Raw genomic sequence first — 19,291 nt, 5'->3', positions numbered from 1 at the left:
GGAGATGGGTTCTTTGCCCTCTGGAAACTTGTCATATAAGAGGGGAAATCAAATGTTAATAAGCTAGTGCCATTCTGAGGCATATAGAGATTAAGAACTTTGGGTTATTGTCAGTTAAGCATATACTAACTCTATGACCCAGCATTTCCATGGCTAGCTATGTACCCAAGAGAGATGAAAACAAATAGGCTTGTACACAAAAAGGCTTGTACAAAAAGGCTTGTACAAAATGTTCATAGCAACCTTATTGATAATTGCCAACTAGAAGTAACCCTATTTCCAGCAACAAGAAAATGGATGCACTGTGGTACATCCATACAATGGAATACTACTCAGCAGTCAAAAGGAATGAACTCATGATGTACACAACCAGCTAGATGCATCTCAGAACCATTATATTAAAGAAGCCAGACACAAAAGAATTCATAAGCAGTTCTGCATGTGAAGTACTCGAACAGGCAAAACCACTCTATAGTAGAGAAGTTAAGTGATTGCCTCTAGAGGGTAGAGGGATTGACTGGAAAGACTTAAGAGGTTTTTCTGGAGCAACGGAAAGGTTCTAGGTCTTTTGAGTGATGGTTGCATAGTTCTGCACAGTTATCAAGCTTCATCAAACTGAACACTTAGGACTTGTGCATTTTACTGTACGCAAGTATCAGTTCAATTAGAAGGAGAAAAGCATGGCTTCTAGAGCTAGATCAGGGTACACATCCCACCTCTGCCTCTAGGTATATATCGCCTTGGGAAAATTATTAAATGCCTCGGAACCTGGAAAGCATTGGATAATATTGAAGCATCTTCATAGAGTCATTGTGGGGATTGAGTCAGCCGTCCAAAGGGCTTAGTTTAGTAAGGACTCCATAAATGTCAGCTAATAATTCCCTGCACTGTAATAAATATAAATGTGGTTTTGGTGTGTTGATAAAATTATTTATACTTTCTGTTAAAGCCATCTCATTTATTTAAGATTATGAAGGATCCTCTAACATATTAACTGACCTCCTTAGCATTATATGTATCTTCTTTTTAGTAAGGTTTTTTTGTTTGTTTGTTTGTTTTGAGGTTGTAGGGAATTTAAAGATCTTGCCTACAGCCTACCATTTCAAAATGCCAGTGGAGCTTTTCATAGCCAACTGAGGTAAACCCTGAAGAGAGACTACTCTGTAAACCCCTCTGTTTTTGAGGACTGATTAAATGAAATTTGTTGAAGCTGAACAGCCAGACCAGGCTTCCAGCTTCCAGGAATCCAGGTGACATGGTTACATTTTACACCCTCTTTCTAAAGATGGACAAAAATTCCTGAACTCTGTATCAAATTGATGTTGTGCTTCTGTTTAAAGGGACAAACTACCTTGAATTTTCAGTAAAATACCTTGGACAGAGTGGTAAATATAATAGTTTACTTAATCCATTAAACTTCAATTATTTAAGTCCAATAAAGTGCTTGGGAATGACAATATGTACTTTGCCAACTCTAGCAAAGGCATTTTGTTGTGGGGCTGGTGTAATTCATTCAGTAAATAATTTATCACATTTACTGAGAACATATTAGCCCCGGGAATGCAATCATGGCTGATAAAGATGTTTTACAGTCAAGGGTTCATAGATGCCCTGACTGTAAGTGTGATTGCGTATCCATTGCTCTTCGAACTTTTTTCAGAGCAGGGGGCTCTGTCTTAGGCTAGTCTTATTGGGTTTTGTTTTGTTTTGCTTTTTCTTTGTTTTTAAAGCTCCTTGCTTAAGGAGGAGTTTTTTTTTTTTTTTTTTTTTAAGATTTTATTTATTCAGTCATGAGAGACAGAGAGAGAGAGGGAGAGAGAGGGAGAGGCAGAGACACAGGCAGAGGGAGAAGCTGGCTCCATGCAGGGAGCCCGACGCGGGACTCGATCCCGGGACCCCAGGATCAGGCCCTGGGCTGAAGGTGGTGCTAAACCACTGGGCCACCGGGGCTGCCCAAGGAGGAGGTTTAAATCCTGGTTTTGTTTGTTTTGTTTTTGTTTTTGTCATTGGTACTGTTTTCTTAAACATCAGAGTTACTTGCTAAGGTTTTCTCTTACTATCTTCCTAAAAATGAGAACAATGAAATGTTCCTCTACCTTAGACTGTGGAGATGGAGCACCCTACACCTGAATCTGAGCTCTGCTTCCTGCTGTGGTTTAGGGCAAGTTCCTAATTCTTCAAGCCGCAGTTCCCTTATCTGTAGAATGGTGATGATAATACCTTGAAAGAGGTATTAATACTATCAGATTCAGGCTAATCTAACCATTAAATGACAAAATACATGTAAAAGTAAATATCCAGGCACCTGGTAGGTGTTCATTTCTGAACTGTAACAAGTACTTGCTAAGAGGGAAGCACTGCCTGAAAGTCTTCTTGTACTTTCTTCACACTCCTGTGAGGTAGGCACTATTGTTATCCTTCTTTAGAGATGAGGAAACCCAAAACACAAGAGATTAAATAGTTTGCTGAGGGCACAGAGGTGCCAGGGTAGAAATCTGCAGGATCCAGCCTCTCAACTGATGAGTCTCCTGATGGAGGTCACTTGCATTTCCCTTTTAGGTAAAATTATTTTTATGATTTAATTACTGCAGTAAGTGGCACTACTAGTGCCACTGTTATGGGATGTACACAAGTGAACACCAGTGTTGGAGGAATTGGTTGACCATTGAAGGCCGGGGTACCGGGGTGCAGGAAGGGCGTCAATGAACATGTCAGATTTTTTTCCCAGGCCCTCAAAAGTCTGCCTGTCCGTGGCCCTCTCTGAACTGTCCTTTTACCCTCCTACCACTCCAATGGCTCCAACTAAGAAGTCAATCTGGGAACAAAGACAGGTGGAGAACTAGGCCACCTGTTAGGATTTGGCCTAGGCTTTGTGATGCCCTTGTAAGGTTTAACATAGATGTGGTATTACCTTGGTCTCCAGAAGAAAGGCCAGGTGAAAGATGGTCTCCATAGCCCTGTTGTAGTAAGAGGGAAAGTAAACTGACCTAGGGTATTTGTATTCCATGTTTCCATTGGCGTTTTCAGAATAAATTCCGGAGAACCGGGAGCTAGAACTTTAAAAGTGAATGCCAAGTGTACATTGAGAACTCTACTGATTTAAAGACTTAAGTCACATTGGCCAATTAAAACCTCGGTGGCACAGTTGGTTGGGTGTCTGACTCTTGGTTTTGGCTTCGGTTATGGTCTCATGGGTGGTGGGATTGAGTGCCCCGGCAGGCTTCATGCTCAGCAGAGAGTGTGCTTGAGGGGTTCTCCCTCTGCCCCTCCTCCCACCTCTCTCTAAAATGGGTAAATAAATTGTTAAAAAAAAAAAAACAAAAACATGTGGAGCCCTAGGGGGAAAATATAATTAAATAAATTATAGATAATGATTTTCTGTTGAGATAAGAGCCTTTGCATTAGCTCTACCCTCTGCTTCTGTAAAGTCCTGGTTGTTGTGCAAGATGTTCTGTATTTATGTTGTCAACATTCAGGCCTCTCCTTTGCGGTGCCGTTCAACAGCCAGAATCTCAGGACTTTTTCCTCAACTACCCAGATGGTGCCAGGTGTATTTACAGAGCCACCAGAGCAGCTCCCCAGCACATAGAGGAAGCCCCTCTGGGGGCAATGGGCTGAAGGCTGAAATTCCTTCTCATTTGGAGTCCAACTGGCCTCCTCATGGGGAGGAGTCCCATTTGGCGTGTTGCTTGCAGCCCTGTATTTGAAGGAATGCCACTGTGTACCAGTTCTGTCCACCCAAGTGAGCCACATTATCGCAGGGCAGCGCTCCTGGCAGATGAAACTCTTAGGGTTCTGCTCTCTGAAGGGGGAAAAAGAGAAATCTGGACGGAAACCTGCAGGGATCTTAGCTCTCTGACTGCCCCTGACCCTTCAAGGCTGCTCTGCTGTGTGCAAGCTCCACTCACTGGTCTTTGAGTCTGACTCACAATGGATGTGCATGGCTAAAGTGAGGAGAATTGCAGGACTGTCACTTGAAGTCCCTCCCTGCCTCTTCACCATTGCCTCCAGCCTCTGCCCCTCAACTTGAAGCCCTTTATATCGGTTCCCATGGTTACCGGTAGCAGCTGGAATGCCACAGTGAGAAGAGGCTGCCTCCCCTGCTGAGCCAGGTCTGGCTGGGCAGAGGCCATCATTCCATCGCTGAATCTGTGACATGGGGTCACAGTTCAGTACCTTCTCTTTGTCATGGGTTCTGTACCTTTCCCAGGCCTGTTAAGGTGGGGTTGCAGCGGGGGGCGGGGTGGGGGGGGCGGGCAGCTGAGGGGGTGTTGTATAAGATATTTCTTGTCCTAGGCTGGCCTGGCTGCCCCATGACCTGCCAAACTCCTGCCTGATGCTGTCTCCTTCTGCGTGCTAGTGCCCAGTGGAGGGGGGAAGGAGGACTTGCTCCTGTCTAGTCAGATAAAAATGATCACTCACTTCCGTACCTGCTCTCCCTTTGGCTTTTGTTCCCACTACCATCTGTGTATAGGTTAGTCAACAGTAATAAGGACGGGCTCTGGTCTTAAAGGAACTGGTATCAAAAGCAAATTTCTGTCCCACCCGGAAGGTCAGGCAGGCAGGCAGGCACTGGAAGCTTAGGGTGAGGGGGCGGGAAGAGGGTAGCATAGGGACTTGAGGCTCAAGATGAGCACGCACTAGCTAAGAATTTGTCTTGAAGCTCTTTCCTGAGATACTCTTGAGAGGCTTAAATTCCTTCTCATTTGGAGTCCAACTGGCCTCAGAGTTAAGATAGGACTTGTAACAACAGGTAGAAATTAAGAAATTAAGAAATTAAGCCTTGGTAGAAAAGGTAGGAAAGGCAGTGACCAATAGAAACCACCAAAGATCAACACTTCTAGAAGACAATACTGGAAGAATTGTTTGCTTGTTTATTTGTTTTTTCAAAGATTTTATTCATTTATTTGAGAGAGAGTGCATAGGTGGAGGAGGGGCAGAGGGAGAGGGACAGCAGACCTTCCACTCAGTGTGGAGCCTGACGTGGGGCTCAAAGGGGGGCTCCATTCCCAGGACCTCGAGATTACAACCCAAGTCAAAGTCAGACACCCAAGCAACTGAGCCACCCAGCACCACCGCCACCCCTTTTTAAGATTTTATTTATTTGAGAGAAAGGGAGAGCGATCAGAAGCAGGGGGAAGGGCAGAGAGAGAAGCAGACTCCCTGCTGAGCACAGAGCCTGACAGGGTCCCCTTGGGATCATGACCTGAGCCAAAGGCAGACACTAAACTGGCTGAGCCATCAGGCACCCCTGAACAATTGTTCGATTCTTCCTGGGATAAGGCAACTTTGTTTTTTATAGACTGTTCCAGCCTGCAGAAATCTAACTGAGCCTTAGGTGACATGACTATTGTAGAAGGGGGCTAAGGGCACCCTTTGGAATTTTTTGATGTGTTGGGTCCTGGCTCTACCACTTTCTTTGTGATCTGGAACAGCTTACAGGTATACCCCAGAGATAGTGCGGGTTCAGTTCTAGACCACTGCCATAAGTGAGTCAGATGAACTTTTTGGTTTCTCCAGTGCATATCAAACTTAGGTTTATGCTACACAATAGTCTATTAAGTGTGTCACAGCATTATGTCTAAAAAAACAATGTACATACTTTAACTAAAATATACTTTATTGCTTGGGGCACTTGGGTGGGGCTCAGGTCGTTGAGTGTCTGATGCCTTTGGCTCAGGTGGTGGTCTCAGGGTCCTGGGATTGAGTCCCACATTGGGCTCCCTGCTCAGCAGGGAGTCTGCTTCTCCCCTCCCCTCCCCTTGCTTGTGCTTTCTTTCTCTCTCAAATAAATAAAATCTTTAAAAAAATATTTTATTGCTAAAAATGCTACCATCTAAGCTTTCAGCAAGTTGTAATCACCAATCACAAATTACTGTAACAAATTTAATGCTGAAAAAACTTGAAATATTGCAAGAATTATCAACATGTGTCACAGAGATAGAAAGTAAGCAAATGCTGTTGGGAAAATGGTGCTGTTAGGTTTGCTCAATACAGGGTTGCCACAAACCTTTACTTTGGAAAAAATACAATATCTGTGAAGCACAATAAAGCAAAGGGCAATAAAATGAGGTATGCCTGTATTTAAATTACCTGTATCTCAGTTTTCATTTCTGTGAAAGGAGGCCACATTTCATGGGGTTGTTATAAGAACCACATTTGTTATATATAAATACTTTCTAAATTGGAAAGCCTAGCACAGGTGCCAATTTGTAATATTTTTAAATGATGTTTTGAGAATGCTATGCTAAACTCAAGGCATCGATTTTGTCCACCCCATTTTTATGTTATATATGCAGGTGGGCCAAGAATTCTCCTGGAGGGGATAGGGTGGTGGGGTGAGTAGGGACCTACAGGATTTACAAAACCTAAAAACTCTAGATCATATTACACTAATCCTGTAGCACCCAAGGGAAAGGACAAATGTTGAGGATAAGTAGGAACCCCTCGTATAGAACCACAGTTACAAACACCTTGAAAAGTATATTGTAAATCGCAATTACTTTTCCACAGGTTGTCTGTATGGGGGCACATGGGTGGCTCAGTCAGTTAAGTGTTTGCCTTCAGCTCAGGTCATGTTCTTGGGGTCCTGGGATGGAGCCCCATGGCCAGGCCTCCCTGCTCAGCAGGGAGTCTGTCTCTCTCTCTCTGCTCCCCCCCCTCCCCCACACTCTCCCTTCTCTCAAATAGATAAATAAAATCTTTAAAAACAAACAAACAAAAAACAAATTGTCTGCACTTTGGTACCTTGCCTTCCATTCAGACCTGCTTCCAAAGAATATAAAGCAACAGCTGCAGGAAAGCTTGGGAGACAGATTCCTGCTTTGGGTGACAGCAGAAGTTGGAAACATTTAGGTCTGTAATTCGGAGGCATTTAAATAGTATGGAATGTCTATTATCTACCCTAAACAGCAGAACGAATCTTGCATATTGTAGACACAAAGGCAGTTGGCATGAGCTTTACAAAAGTGCATGTGAGCTTCTAAGACCCAATAATCCTCTTGGGCAAAGTAAGGATTAGGCCTTCCTCACAAACAAGGGGGTGAGTTCATTTTTCCTAAGATTCTTTAACTGATGCCAAATTTAGCAAGGGACCTATTTTTTCTCAATGAATGACAATCTTCACTTCCAGTTTTGATGTCCACCCCACTAGACAGGTTTAGGACAGGAGCAACTCATTTTGCATGTAGATGGAGAATGACACCTTGGCTTCCACAGACCAAGGAACCTTCCCAGAGCCAGAGTCCCTCCACCTCCTCCTGCCTGCAGGAGAGGGGTACATGTCTTGCCCCCGAGCCTGATGTGGGAGGACTCGAGAGAGTCAAGAAAGTTGGATCTAAACTCATGTTTTTAGGACAGCCATGCATGTACATTAGCTGTACATTGGCAGCTGTACAATGGCAGTATGCCATTCCTGCCCGGTACAGAGGCTCCTCTGATGTGAGGAGGCCCTTAGACGAGCTCCTCAGGCTAATTCTGACATCCTTGTGCTTGAGGAACTATTTCTTTCAAACCAGTTGCTGGGTCCTCTGTGCTAGTCTGTTCCCAAGTTCCATGAATCTTCCTCATGTTCCATGTTTCTTGTTATTGTATGCCATAATCCTTCGCTCTGGAGTTAAATATTTATATCCCTCCCTAAATGCTTTGGATATTCACAGTTTCCTGTTTTAAGAAATTAGAGAGCCATCATCACAACAGTCGTCCCATCACACCCCTCGGGTGACTTCTGCTCATGTCTCTCATGTAGATCCCTGTGATCGAATGCTAATAGCCATGTCTTGCTGTGGTTATCAAATGCCAGGCCCTTTTTGTCTCATATGAGTAGCAAAAGGGTGATGTGGAAGACATGCCAGGCACGCATGGTTTAGCATATGACAGTTCTAAGAAAAACGCATTCAGAGCCCAGTGATCCTTTGGGACTTTTAATAAAGGGTGGTGTGGTCTTCAGCCATTACTTTTTCTCTTTGTTTTATTTCGTTTTGCTTTCTTTTTTTTTTTAAGGTTTTATTTTTTTAAAAGATTTTATTTATTTATTCATAGACACACACAGAGAGAGGCAGAGACACAGGCAGAGGGAGAAGCAGGCTCCATGCAGGGAGCCCGATGTGGGACTCGATCCCAGGTCTCTAGGATCACACCCCAGGCTGCAGGCGACGCCAAACCGCTGCACCACCAGGGCTGCCCTCGTTTTGCTTTCTTTATCTGTAATGATGATCTTCACTGTTTTAAATGATAAGAAAATTCACTGAATAACTTTTTAAAGCACAGCATCTGGTACCTACCATGTGCCCAATAAATGTAAGACGTCTATTGGTAAGACGTTAACATGTATTGCCAGGCTCTGTTCTAAGTGCTTTCTACGTATCAACTGGTTCAGGTCCCACAACTACCCTTTGATGCAAGTGCTATCTATTATTTTCCTATTTTGTAGAGGAGGAAACTGAGACATAAGAGGTTAAGTGACCTGCCAGAGGTTAAACACCTACTAGGTAATAGAGCCCAAATGAGAACAAAAGCAACTGGCTCCAGAATCCACATTAATACATATTACACAGTCTGCCACTTATCAGAGTTGATTAAAGGGCAGGCTCTGAGTGTTCACAGTGAGGGCCGTACCCCTCCAATGGTGAAGCTATCCTCAATTTAACCATAGGGCCTTGCATGAGGGCCCTTGGTTTTCTTATGCACTTGCTCTGGGCTACCTATGTAAGTATAGGCTTCAGTGGGTGGAGAGATTGGAGTCAAAATCTGAAGCAGGTTGAATGTTTATCAGGTAGGTTAAAAGATTTAGCCAGTCATGTGGCTTTTTCCCCCCACCCACTCTTTTCTAGTCTTTGTGCAAGGTTGACATGGAAGCCATTGGCTAGAATCTAGAGGTGGTTACACATATGCTTTCAAAAGTCATCAGAAATATGCTGAATGCCAGTGGTATAAATTGTACAGGCTGGATCCACTGGGAGGCTTCAAGGGATATCAAGTGAGAAAAGGCAGCAGCAAGAGCGGGAGATATAAATGGACACAGAGGTGTGATTGGTAGGTACATCTCAGATCTGAGACCTACCAATCACATCTCTGTGTGACTGAAGGGTTATGTGTGGCCCATCCTGCAACAAGCAAGCTGCTGAACCAGGGTAGGTGAGCAGAAAGAAGAGGTTTTTAAGTACAAGTCAGTGATATGCCTATGATAAAAAACACCAGATAGGGATCAGGTCTAGATCCTAGATCTCTCTCTAGAGAGAATAGAGAGTGAGCTTCCTAGATGATACATAGTGATTTAAAAAAGCAAAAAAGGAGAGTAAGGGAGGGACAGTGATCCAGAAGATTAGGTCTAAATATATAGACATGTATATATATAAATATATAGACCAAAAGGCCAGGAACAGGGGGCTTTTAAAGAAAGGGTAATTTTTTTTCATACTTGTGAAAACTATGATAAATGCTTAGTCATCAGAAAATAGAGAACAGCTATATTAGACTAAGAACAGAACTCTGTACCCAACATCATCAGTTCTTAAAATGTTCTTGCAGACACTGGAGGAGCCAAGAATCCAGGCGTTCTCCCCACTGTGCCACCAGGAGACCCTGGGGAGATGTGTGGGAAGCCTGTAGCAATGACACTCAAGACCTGCTACCAGGAGAGACATGATAATTAGGCCAACTTCATGCATGATGGGCACGGAACAGAATATCATAGGAACAGAAACATAGGAAGCCAAAAACATGACATTTAACAAGGCAAATTATGAAAATGAGTACACACATGCATCCAGCGTAAATCCAAAGGAATTTCTCCAAAGAGCTCTGAGGATAAACTTAGGCCTGTATAAATGCACTTCTTTCTGCTTAATCTCAAAAAGCATTCTGGCTGCCTAAAAACTTCAGGCAGCAAACGTGTACTGTGCTTTGCCAACTGTTTGTTGGAAGGCTCAGCAACAGCCCCCCACAATGGTCCTCTCTACCCCCACTAAAGCCTGCTGCTAATGAGATGGACCAAACAGGGCTGAATTGTACTTTTACAAAGAAATTGGCTGACAATCATATAGAGAAAAGTATAAGGAGAAAGACCTGCCTTCCCCCAAAATGTATATGGTAAATACCTTTGTTTTATTTTATTTTTAAGATTTTATTTATTCATTCATGAGAGATACACAGAGAGAGAGGCAGAGACACAGGCAGAGGGAGAAGCAGGCTCATGCAGGGAGTCCAATGCGGGACTCGATCCCAGGACCCTCGATCACTCCCTGAGCTGAAGGCAGATCCTCAACTGCTGAGCCACCCTGGCGTCCCTATGGTAAACACCTTTAGAGTTGATGGGCAGAGAACTCCATTCTGGGTGCATCCCACAATTATTCCCTTTATTGTCTCCTATGGCCCATTCAACAAATCCGTATTACGTGTGTACCGTTGTTCCTGCACTCTCTCTAGCCTCTTTTCTAGATGTATGACGTAACCAGACAGCCCACTCAGGTGCCGGGACATCCAGGGTCGGGGGAGATGAAGATTAGCATGGAGACCCTGCTGTCATTTAGCATGGGGTTTGCAGGCAGGAACAAGCTTCATGAATTCCATGAACTGTCATACCCAGTTGCTAACCTCAGCTGGTCCCCTGGAGGTGGCAAGTGACAGGACCACATGTGGCCACAGAGAGCAGTGCTGGGGTGTGGGTCTCTCTGCATTCCTAGGGTCACGCAGAATCATATATTAAAAATCCTTAAAAAGATGATGTCATCTCCTTTTTGAGATCATCTCCTGTTCTTTGTGCTCCCATTTGTGTGCTCTTGCTGCCAGCCCTTCACTGTGACATTGTACCCGACCTTCTGTTCCTTGGTGCCTCCCAGGAAGGGAGTGTGGTGCATAGTGCATAGTGGTGCATAGTGGTTTAGAAAAGCAAAATTGAAGGCAAGCCAGCCCTGGGCTTAGCCAGCAAGTTAAGTGAACTAATAGGAGACAGGAGGGAAGAAATGTTACAAATCTGTTGAACATTTGGCAAGATTTCATTCGTTTAACGAATAATTATCAAGCAACTCTGATATGCTTGCCTTCCTAAGCATGTAGTAGACGAGAGACCAGCAAGCAGGTGGTCAGAAGACACTGTGAACTGCCCATTGTATATAGCATGGATTTTGGGTTTTGATCCAAAATCAAACCTTGCAGTACAAGTACGGATAAGCCAGGAGAATGTGGTACCTTTTGGGATCCGAAGTAGCCCCATAAGATGGAGAGCTGTATGGTTTATGTTTATGTTTTTCACTTGAACTTGTTTCATTGATTCCAGGGTTTCTACAGAGTATCTTTAGATATGTTTTTCTCAACATTTTATTTATTTATTTGAGAGAGAGAGCACATGAGAGAGCATGAATGAGGATGAGAGGGAGAAGGAGGTACTCCACAAGCGGGGAGCCCGACATGAGGCTCCATCCCAGGACCTGAGCCGAAGGCAGACGCTTAACCGACCAAGCCACCCAAGTCCCTTTTTGGGTGTTTTAAAGTAAAACAGTGTACCTTTGAGTATCTTTTAGGCGAAAATTAGCTCATTTGGTAACATGTTTCATTAGTGTTTCTACCATCACCATTCTCCACCCATTCTGACCACATCTGGGTTAGTCACTCTAGAAGCTATAGAAATTGTGACATAAACTAAATATTTTTGAAGCTTTTAAACTGTAAGGAAGAAGAGTAAATGGTTGTCAGTGACTTTTACCCTGAGTGAATATTATTCCATGGGTGCTCTGAGCCAAGATACACAACTTCTCTGTCTTCACTTGTTCATCTGGAAAATGGGGCTAAAAAAATTAGTTCTTTCCTTTAGAGAAGTTACAAGAATAACTCCTGACATATGGGAAAACATACATATCCTTTTATAGTAAAGACTTTGGAATAATCCTTCCCAGGTCATGTGGCATCACTGTCACACCAGTGGGGCACCACTTCTTGATGAGATCAAAGCACATTACTGTCTTTGTCAATTCCAGTCTGTTTGAGGCAAGAAGCATGGTGACCTCACGTGGGTGGGAAAATGTGCATTCCAGAGACAGCTCAAGCTCAGCGTACAGACAAGATGATTGGCAGGGGGATAAAAGGGTGAAGTGAGGATTCGAAGGTGGGTTGATAGGCTTCCCAGCCCTCATTCCAGGGTATAGATTTTTTTTTTCATTAGAACATATGAATTTTTAAAAATGTTTATTTGTTGTCCAGATTATTCCAGAAAGGCAGAAAATCTGTGTTTGAGGTGCTGGTGATTCTTCCTGCACTCTCTCTAGCCTCTTTTCTAGATGTATGACGTAACCAGACAGCCCACTCAGGTGCCGGGACATCCAGGGTCGGGGGAGATGAAGATTAGCATGGAGACCCTGCTGTCATTTAGCATGGGGTTTGCAGGCAGGAACAAGCTTCATGAATTCCATGAACTGTCATACCCAGTTGCTAACCTCAGCTGGTCCCCTGGAGGTGGCAAGTGACAGGACCACATGTGGCCACAGAGAGCAGTGCTGGGGTGTGGGTCTCTCTGCATTCCTAGGGTCACGCAGAATCATATATTAAAAATCCTTAAAAAGATGATGTCATCTCCTTTTTGAGATCATCTCCTGTTCTTTGTGCTCCCATTTGTGTGCTCTTGCTGCCAGCCCTTCACTGTGACATTGTACCCGACCTTCTGTTCCTTGGTGCCTCCCAGGAAGGGAGTGTGGGCAAAGGAAAGAGGAAAAGGCCTAGCTATTGTGTGTCAAGGACCGAGCGCCAGTGATTGCGGTTCAGGCCAAAAATGAGGAAGTTACTAAATGCCACAAAGGTTTTATGAAACCTCAGGATTGGTCTTTGTTTCCCCGTAGCAGACAACATCACGATCTAGAGGGGAGCCTAGGAAGGAAAAGAAAGCTTGCTACCAGAATGAATTACACCAGTGGGTGGTCTTGGGTGTGCTCTGTACATCCGTGTAATCTTTACATTCACACATCGGATGGTGAGATATCATGAACCTACTTTCTGCCCCTGTTGAAGCTAGAGGGCTTGGTCCCTCTGAGGGTTTATAGGAGTCATCCCAATTGGGGAGCACACGATGAAATCTGCAAAAGGCTTTGGCATGTTAACGCTGTGGCCAGAGCTTTTCTTGCTATTATTTCCAGCACAGATTAGGTCTTTTTAGTTGTGCCTATTTTGTGTAACATCTTAGCAGAAAGAAGCTCTACTATCATTTACTGCAGTAAAATGATAATGAGAATAATTAGGTATACACCCCGTGAAGGCGGTATGCTAGACAGTTAGTAGACATTATCTAGAAACCTTACAAGCAACTCTGGAAGATAGGCATGATAATATTGGCTAATTTGCTGAACGCTGAATATGTGCCAGGCTCTATTCTAAGTGCTTCGTCTGAATTGATTTAAGCTTCTCAATAGCTCCCTGAAAAATGGTGTTCTTTTACACCCATTTCAGAGATAAAGACACCCAAAACACACCACTGGTACACAGCAAAGTGAAACAATGAACAAATCTGCTTTAGAGGCTTATGCAGGCGACTAATCAAGAGGAGGCCTTAAAGTTGAGCATTTGGAAATTCGGGAGCTGAGAGTCTCCCAAGGAGAAGAAATGCAGCTGTTGTCGTAGCAGAACACATTGGCTGCACAAGGCTTAAAATTTTTCTCTGACTGCCTGGGAGTACGGGGGAAAAGTGTTAAGGGGATGGTGTCTGTGACCGGGGGTGGGGGGACGGATTTAAATGGGCACATAAAAAGGCTTGCCTCCAGCACAGTGGAATCTAGACAATGTGAAATAGCTCGGGCTCAAGAGTTGGCACATTATTCTGGGCCGCCACCTGCTGAACAGAGGAGGGCTGCTCCACTTGGGGGTTATTCTTCTTAAAATGAAATTGAGAAGGGACACAAGTAGGGACTGCGTTTCAGAGAACCACCTTGTCTGACGCTTGCTTCAGTGAGTCCAGTCTCTCACATATTTACCAATGGAGGCTGCATTATAAGGGGGAGTTCGCCTTCATTATCATGTCTCTTTCTTCCCCCTTGGTTGGGAAACCTGGTATTCTGAGATCGAGAAGTACACTATATTGCTTCACAGAAACATAGATAGGAAAGGATGAAGACCCTCAGTAGCAGATTCGCCTTCTTTCGGGCAGAGCACTTTAGTGGGAGCAGGCTGACAACTCTGCACTTAGCTCTATCGCTTTGCTCTAACTCCCTGGTTGATTTTCATGCGTTTTTCTTGATTCCTTTGTGCCCCCTTCCCACGAACACCATCATGCTCAGCTTCCCATTTTCCTATTTTTGCCAGAGATGCATGTGGAGACCTGGGCCCTGCAGGTACGGACACATCTGACTCCTGCCCAGAGGACCTCGCCTCTGACCCCCAGCATAGGAAAGCAGCATGGTTAGGAGGAGTTAAGCTTCGGCCGAAGCACAGGTAAGAGGCACAGGGGTCTGTGCCGAGTAGTTCAGAAGAGGGACGTGACTGCTGGAAAAGGGAATTGGGGGCAAGGCTGGCCAAGATACAGTCTAGTGAGTGAGGTCCGGAGGCGCTGAATAGGGAGGTCTGCTAGAAGCTCAGACTACACTCATGACAGTTTTCAAACTAGGCTCTGAAAATCCCTAAAGTTCCTGGGAGGTCCTGTGGGGCTCCCACAAATCATTTGGTTCAGATATCTTTTTATTTTTTATTTATTTAAATATTTTATTTATTTGACAGAATCAGAGAACACAAGCAGGGGGGATGATAGAGAGGGAGAAGCAGGCCCCCCAAGGAGCAGGAAGCCCGACATGACACGGGGCTCTATCCCAGGCCCCTGGGATCATGACCTGAGCCGAAGGCAGGCACTTAACTGCTTGAGCCACCCAGGCACCCCTCAGATATCTTTTTTATTTTTTTTTTAATTTTTTAAAAGATTTTATTTATTTATTCATGAGACACACAGAGAGAGAGAGGCAGAGACACAGGCAGAGGGAGAAGCAGGTTCCATGGAGGGAGCCTGACGTGGGACTCAATCCCGGGACTCCAGGATTATGCCGTGGGCCGAAGGCAGGCGCTAAACCGCTGAGCCACCCAGGGATCCCCTCAGATATCTTTTTAAAAAGACATCCACAACTGTTTTTAAAACTATAATTAAAAACACTCAAAGTGTAAAAAAAAATAAAATAAAATAAAAAAACACTCAAAGTAATATACCCAACCAACGTCTTAAACACTCTGGAAATGACTATTGTGTCAAATTATACAGCAAGATTAATTCATCTTTGAACTGATAATCATTTAAAACTTTGCTTGTCATCTGTTAATTGAGGAATGTCCTGAGATAATATTATGAAGTTAGCCCAGTCAACATTTGCAGCTACGTACCTATGCTTTCTCTCTGCTCCTGTGTGCTTGGAGACATGCCAGGCCTTTGCTTTCCTCATCAAGCCCCCATGCCGGGCCTTTGAGGTCACTAGTATTCAACTAGGAGGTGGTGGGTTCAAATTCAGTTTGAGCTGGCAGATGTCTTGACAGTCAGCATAATGATGTACTTTATAGTAAAACTGTGGGAATTTCACCGAGGCTAAGATACTCAAAGCAGTTAGTACAGAGCCTGCCCAGAGGGAGCAAGAACCGAATGTCAGGACAGTGAGGTAATGTCAGGTGGAATGGTGACGATGTTGTGGTTTTCATTCTGTGCATGACCACGTTAGTCTGTGCGCCAGCATGAAAGGCAGTAATATACAGGGCAGGATGGGGTCCTGGAATCAGACCCCCTAGAACTCATGTTGCAGTTTTGCCACTTCTGTGTAACCTCAGGTGTGGTATTCAAACTCCTAGTTTCCAATCTGTAAAACAAGTTTATTTTTTTAATTTTAATTTTTATTTTTTTATGATAGTCACAGAGAGAGAGAGAGAGAGGCAGAGACACAGGCAGAGGGAGAAGCAGGCTCCGTGCACCGGGAGCCCAACGTGGGACTCCATCCCGGGTCTCCAGGATCACTCCCTGGGCCAAAGGCAGGCGCTAAACCGCTGTGCCACCCAGGGACCCCCCTGTAAGACAAGTTTAATAACGAATCACAGGGTTGCTGAAAGTGCTGAAAGACTGAATACTCATAAAGTACATGAGGCAGTGCCTAGCACATCACAAACACTGAACAAGTGTTGATTATGGTTGTTCTCAATTATCCTGATTTCAGTTTGCAGGCTCTTTCTCATAGACAAGTTGACTTGCATTAAAAGGAAGTAAACACTGTGGATTTGGATTTACGTAGCTATTCCTGTTTATGGATATGCAACTATACGTTAAAGTATTTGTTGTTTTACATAATAAAAACAACACTTGCATCTGCGGGAATTTCTTTTAGATTTGTTGTGGGGAAAGGATGGTCTTGGCAAAATTTCCAAATGCATGGTATCTGGTGTCTACATTAATGTTATCTGTAAGATTTCATCTGAACAAAAGATCCAAAAGAAGTTTGAAGATCCCAAGAGAGGACAGGTTAGATTGGCAGAGGGCTCTGGCTACAAAGCAGCCAGCTGGCAAAGCCTGTTCCAGGGCCAGCCTGAAGCAGCAGAGCCCTCACGACTATGCCCTTCAGCCTCCTTGGGTCATCACAGTGTAGACAGCCAGAGTCTCCTACTTAGCAAGACTCCACTGGGCTGTGTAGCCAATGTACTCAAGACCAGAAAGTTGTAGTTGTGAAGTTACTACAGTTGCCAGGGAGGAAAATGATCAGCAAAGGATAATGATCAGAAAATGAACCAGGCAAAGCAGTGAGGGGACAAGAGATGAAATGAGATTTGAGATGAATTTGGGAGGCAGATTGATAACAAAGATGGGAGAAGGGAGGAGAAAGATTAAAGGGTGTGACTTCAGAGTTGCTGTCAGTGGGGCACTTGGGGATAACTGTGGTACCATGAGCCAGGGTGAGAAGGGCAAGAAGAGCAGAGATGGAGTGAACATGCCTACTTGAGCACTGGAATCACACAGACTTGAGTCTGAACTTGAAACGATGAAAGATTTTATGAAGCAATCTTTTACAATTGGATAAAACAAATGAACCTAATTGTATATCTAGATGGTTCTATCCATGAAGAGACTGTCTTTAAAACAAGCTGGGGTTGCCCTCACCAGCATGGTCAAAGCTGGCCAATGGTGCTGTGTGTGAAGGGAGACTAGAAGGGAGTATACAGCAAGCAATTGCCTTTTTTAAAAGTCATGACCTATATATTACATGGTTGCATGCATTGTTTCCGCTCCTATCCCTGTAACTGGGTATACTCTAGGAATTTTTCCTGTGTCTTGTCTCCACAACTATATTTATTGTAAGCCCCTACAACAATCTGCTTCCTCTTTTCTAGAGGAAGAGCTCTCTGCACCCCAAGTGTCATTGATGTAAGGACTGACCTTGGAGATTGGAGGGGTTCTCATCCAATTATACTCTGATCCTAAATCCTGCCCATTTTGGTTTTTACTTTTTATTTTGAAATAATTGTAGACTCATAAGAAAGTTGCAAAAATAGTACAAAGATTTCCGCTACATCTATCACCTAGCTCTCCCCAAAGCTAACATCTTTTATGTCCATAGTCCAAATATCAAAACTATGAAATTAGGGCAGCCCCGGTGGCTCAGCAGGGGTTTAGTGCCACCTTCAGCCTGGGGTGTGATCCTGGAGACCCGGGATCAAGTCCCACATTGGGCTCCCTGCATGGAGCCTGCTTCTCCCCCTGCCTGTGTCTCTGCTTCTCTGTGTGTGTGTGTGTGTCTCATGAATAAATAAATAAAATCTTTAAAAAAAAACAACTATGAAATTGGCATTAGTAAAATGCTATTAACTACAGACTCTAAGGCTTATAAACTGTAGACTTTATTTAGATTTTATCATTTTTCCCCCTATGAATGTCCCTTTTTTGTTCTAGGATGCCATGTTGTATTTGTCATGTTTCCTTAGTTTCCTCTAATCTGTGATATTTCCTCAGGATTTCCAGGTCTTTTCTGACCTTGACACACTGGAAGATTATGCGCCAGTTATTTTGTAGGATGCTTTCTATTTGGATTTGTTTGATGTTGTTTCATGGTTAGGTTGACATTATACATTTTTGGCAAGAATACCACTGAAGCGATGCATCCCTCTTAGCACGTCCTATCAGGGACTACGTGTCAGCATGTTTTATTCCTAATGATATCAACCTTGATTATTTGGTTGACATGAAGTCTGCCAGATTTCTCTACTGTATAGTTGTCTCTTTGTAATTGATAAATATCTTGGAGGAGATTACTTTGAGGCTATGTAAATATCCTTGTTTCTCCTCAAACTTTCTCCATTGGTGGGTACATTCCCTGCAACATTTATTACTATAATATTCTAAGATGAGTTTATATTTTCTTCATTCCTTCTACATTTATTAATTGGAATTTTTCCGTAAGGAAGAGCTGTCTCTTTCCCCTCTTATTTTAATTGCTTATATCCACAAGGACTCTTGCACATTTATTTTATTCTGTGGGTTGTAATCCAGTGCTACTGTTATTTTATCACTTCTATTATTCTAGTTTTGGTCATTGGAAGCTCTTTCAGGCTGGGTCTGGTCTAAATGCTGTCTTGAATTTTGGAAAGGGATGAGGTGCTGATGTCTTATGCAGAAATGATGTGTTTACCAGCTTCTTAGGAGTCTTCCAAGTATTGAGCTGGGAGGTTAGTAGTCAGAGTTAAGCAGGTCTCATTTGTGACAGGTCACAGATTTTGGAATTCAAAAGTGCTACCGCATAAGCCAAGCGTAATGGGTCATAGTTATAGATCCTTTTTTTTTGTGGAGAAAAGAGCCAAGAAGGATTTTTTTCATTTACGTATGAGTAAAATGAAAGAGTAAAAGCAAGAAACTCCATCTTCCCCAGGTATAGACAGGGACCAGCCAAGAAACCAGGTTTAGGGAGAGAAACTCTTGGTGGCCCACAGATCTGAACCCATCCTTCCCCTCCTGCTTAGAGCCCTGAATGCTCTCTTACCCTAAATTGTCAGTAGGAATCCTGTGATCTCACTTATCTTAATAGAAACATCTCCATAAGATTTGCCAAGCCTTAAGCCAGGGTGGTTCAGTGAGTTGGTAAAGGAAACAAAATGTTTCAGCTTAAAACTCAGGATTTCCTGAGCTAGTGCTTTCCCCTGTAAACGTCTCATCCCTTCCCCCACCAGTTACCACCATCATTACAGTGACTGTCTCATCTACTTATTAAGCATTCACAGCATGGTGGTCTATGCTGTGTAAAGTAAATCTAAACAAATCCATAATAGAACCTCAGGTTTTGACCCCTAGTTCATTCTCAGTTGAGCAGTG

The 19,291-nt window shown here is 43.7% G+C and overlaps 1 protein-coding gene across 3 annotated transcripts in view; it reads left to right on the top strand.

Moving 5' to 3' along the window:
• The window catches only part of SHROOM3 (shroom family member 3), a 120,401-nt gene that overhangs the window by 46,979 nt on the left and 54,131 nt on the right, over nucleotides 1-19,291 (top strand). For 2 of the 3 annotated variants that reach the window (XM_038582384.1, XM_038582385.1), the window contains exon 2: nucleotides 14,281-14,409. In XM_038582384.1, the coding sequence (XP_038438312.1) occupies nucleotides 14,281-14,409 (129 nt within the window). Of the gene's footprint in view, nucleotides 1-4,090; nucleotides 4,221-14,280; nucleotides 14,410-19,291 lie in introns of those variants that run through there. The other variant, XM_038582386.1, reaches the window with a different exon arrangement.

This window comes from Canis lupus, chromosome 32, assembly GCF_011100685.1.
Source record: "Canis lupus familiaris isolate Mischka breed German Shepherd chromosome 32, alternate assembly UU_Cfam_GSD_1.0, whole genome shotgun sequence".
NCBI classification, from domain to species: Eukaryota; Metazoa; Chordata; class Mammalia; order Carnivora; family Canidae; genus Canis; species Canis lupus.
The sequence above is the reverse complement of the archived record's forward strand: the minus strand, read 5'-3'. Positions and strand labels throughout refer to the sequence as shown.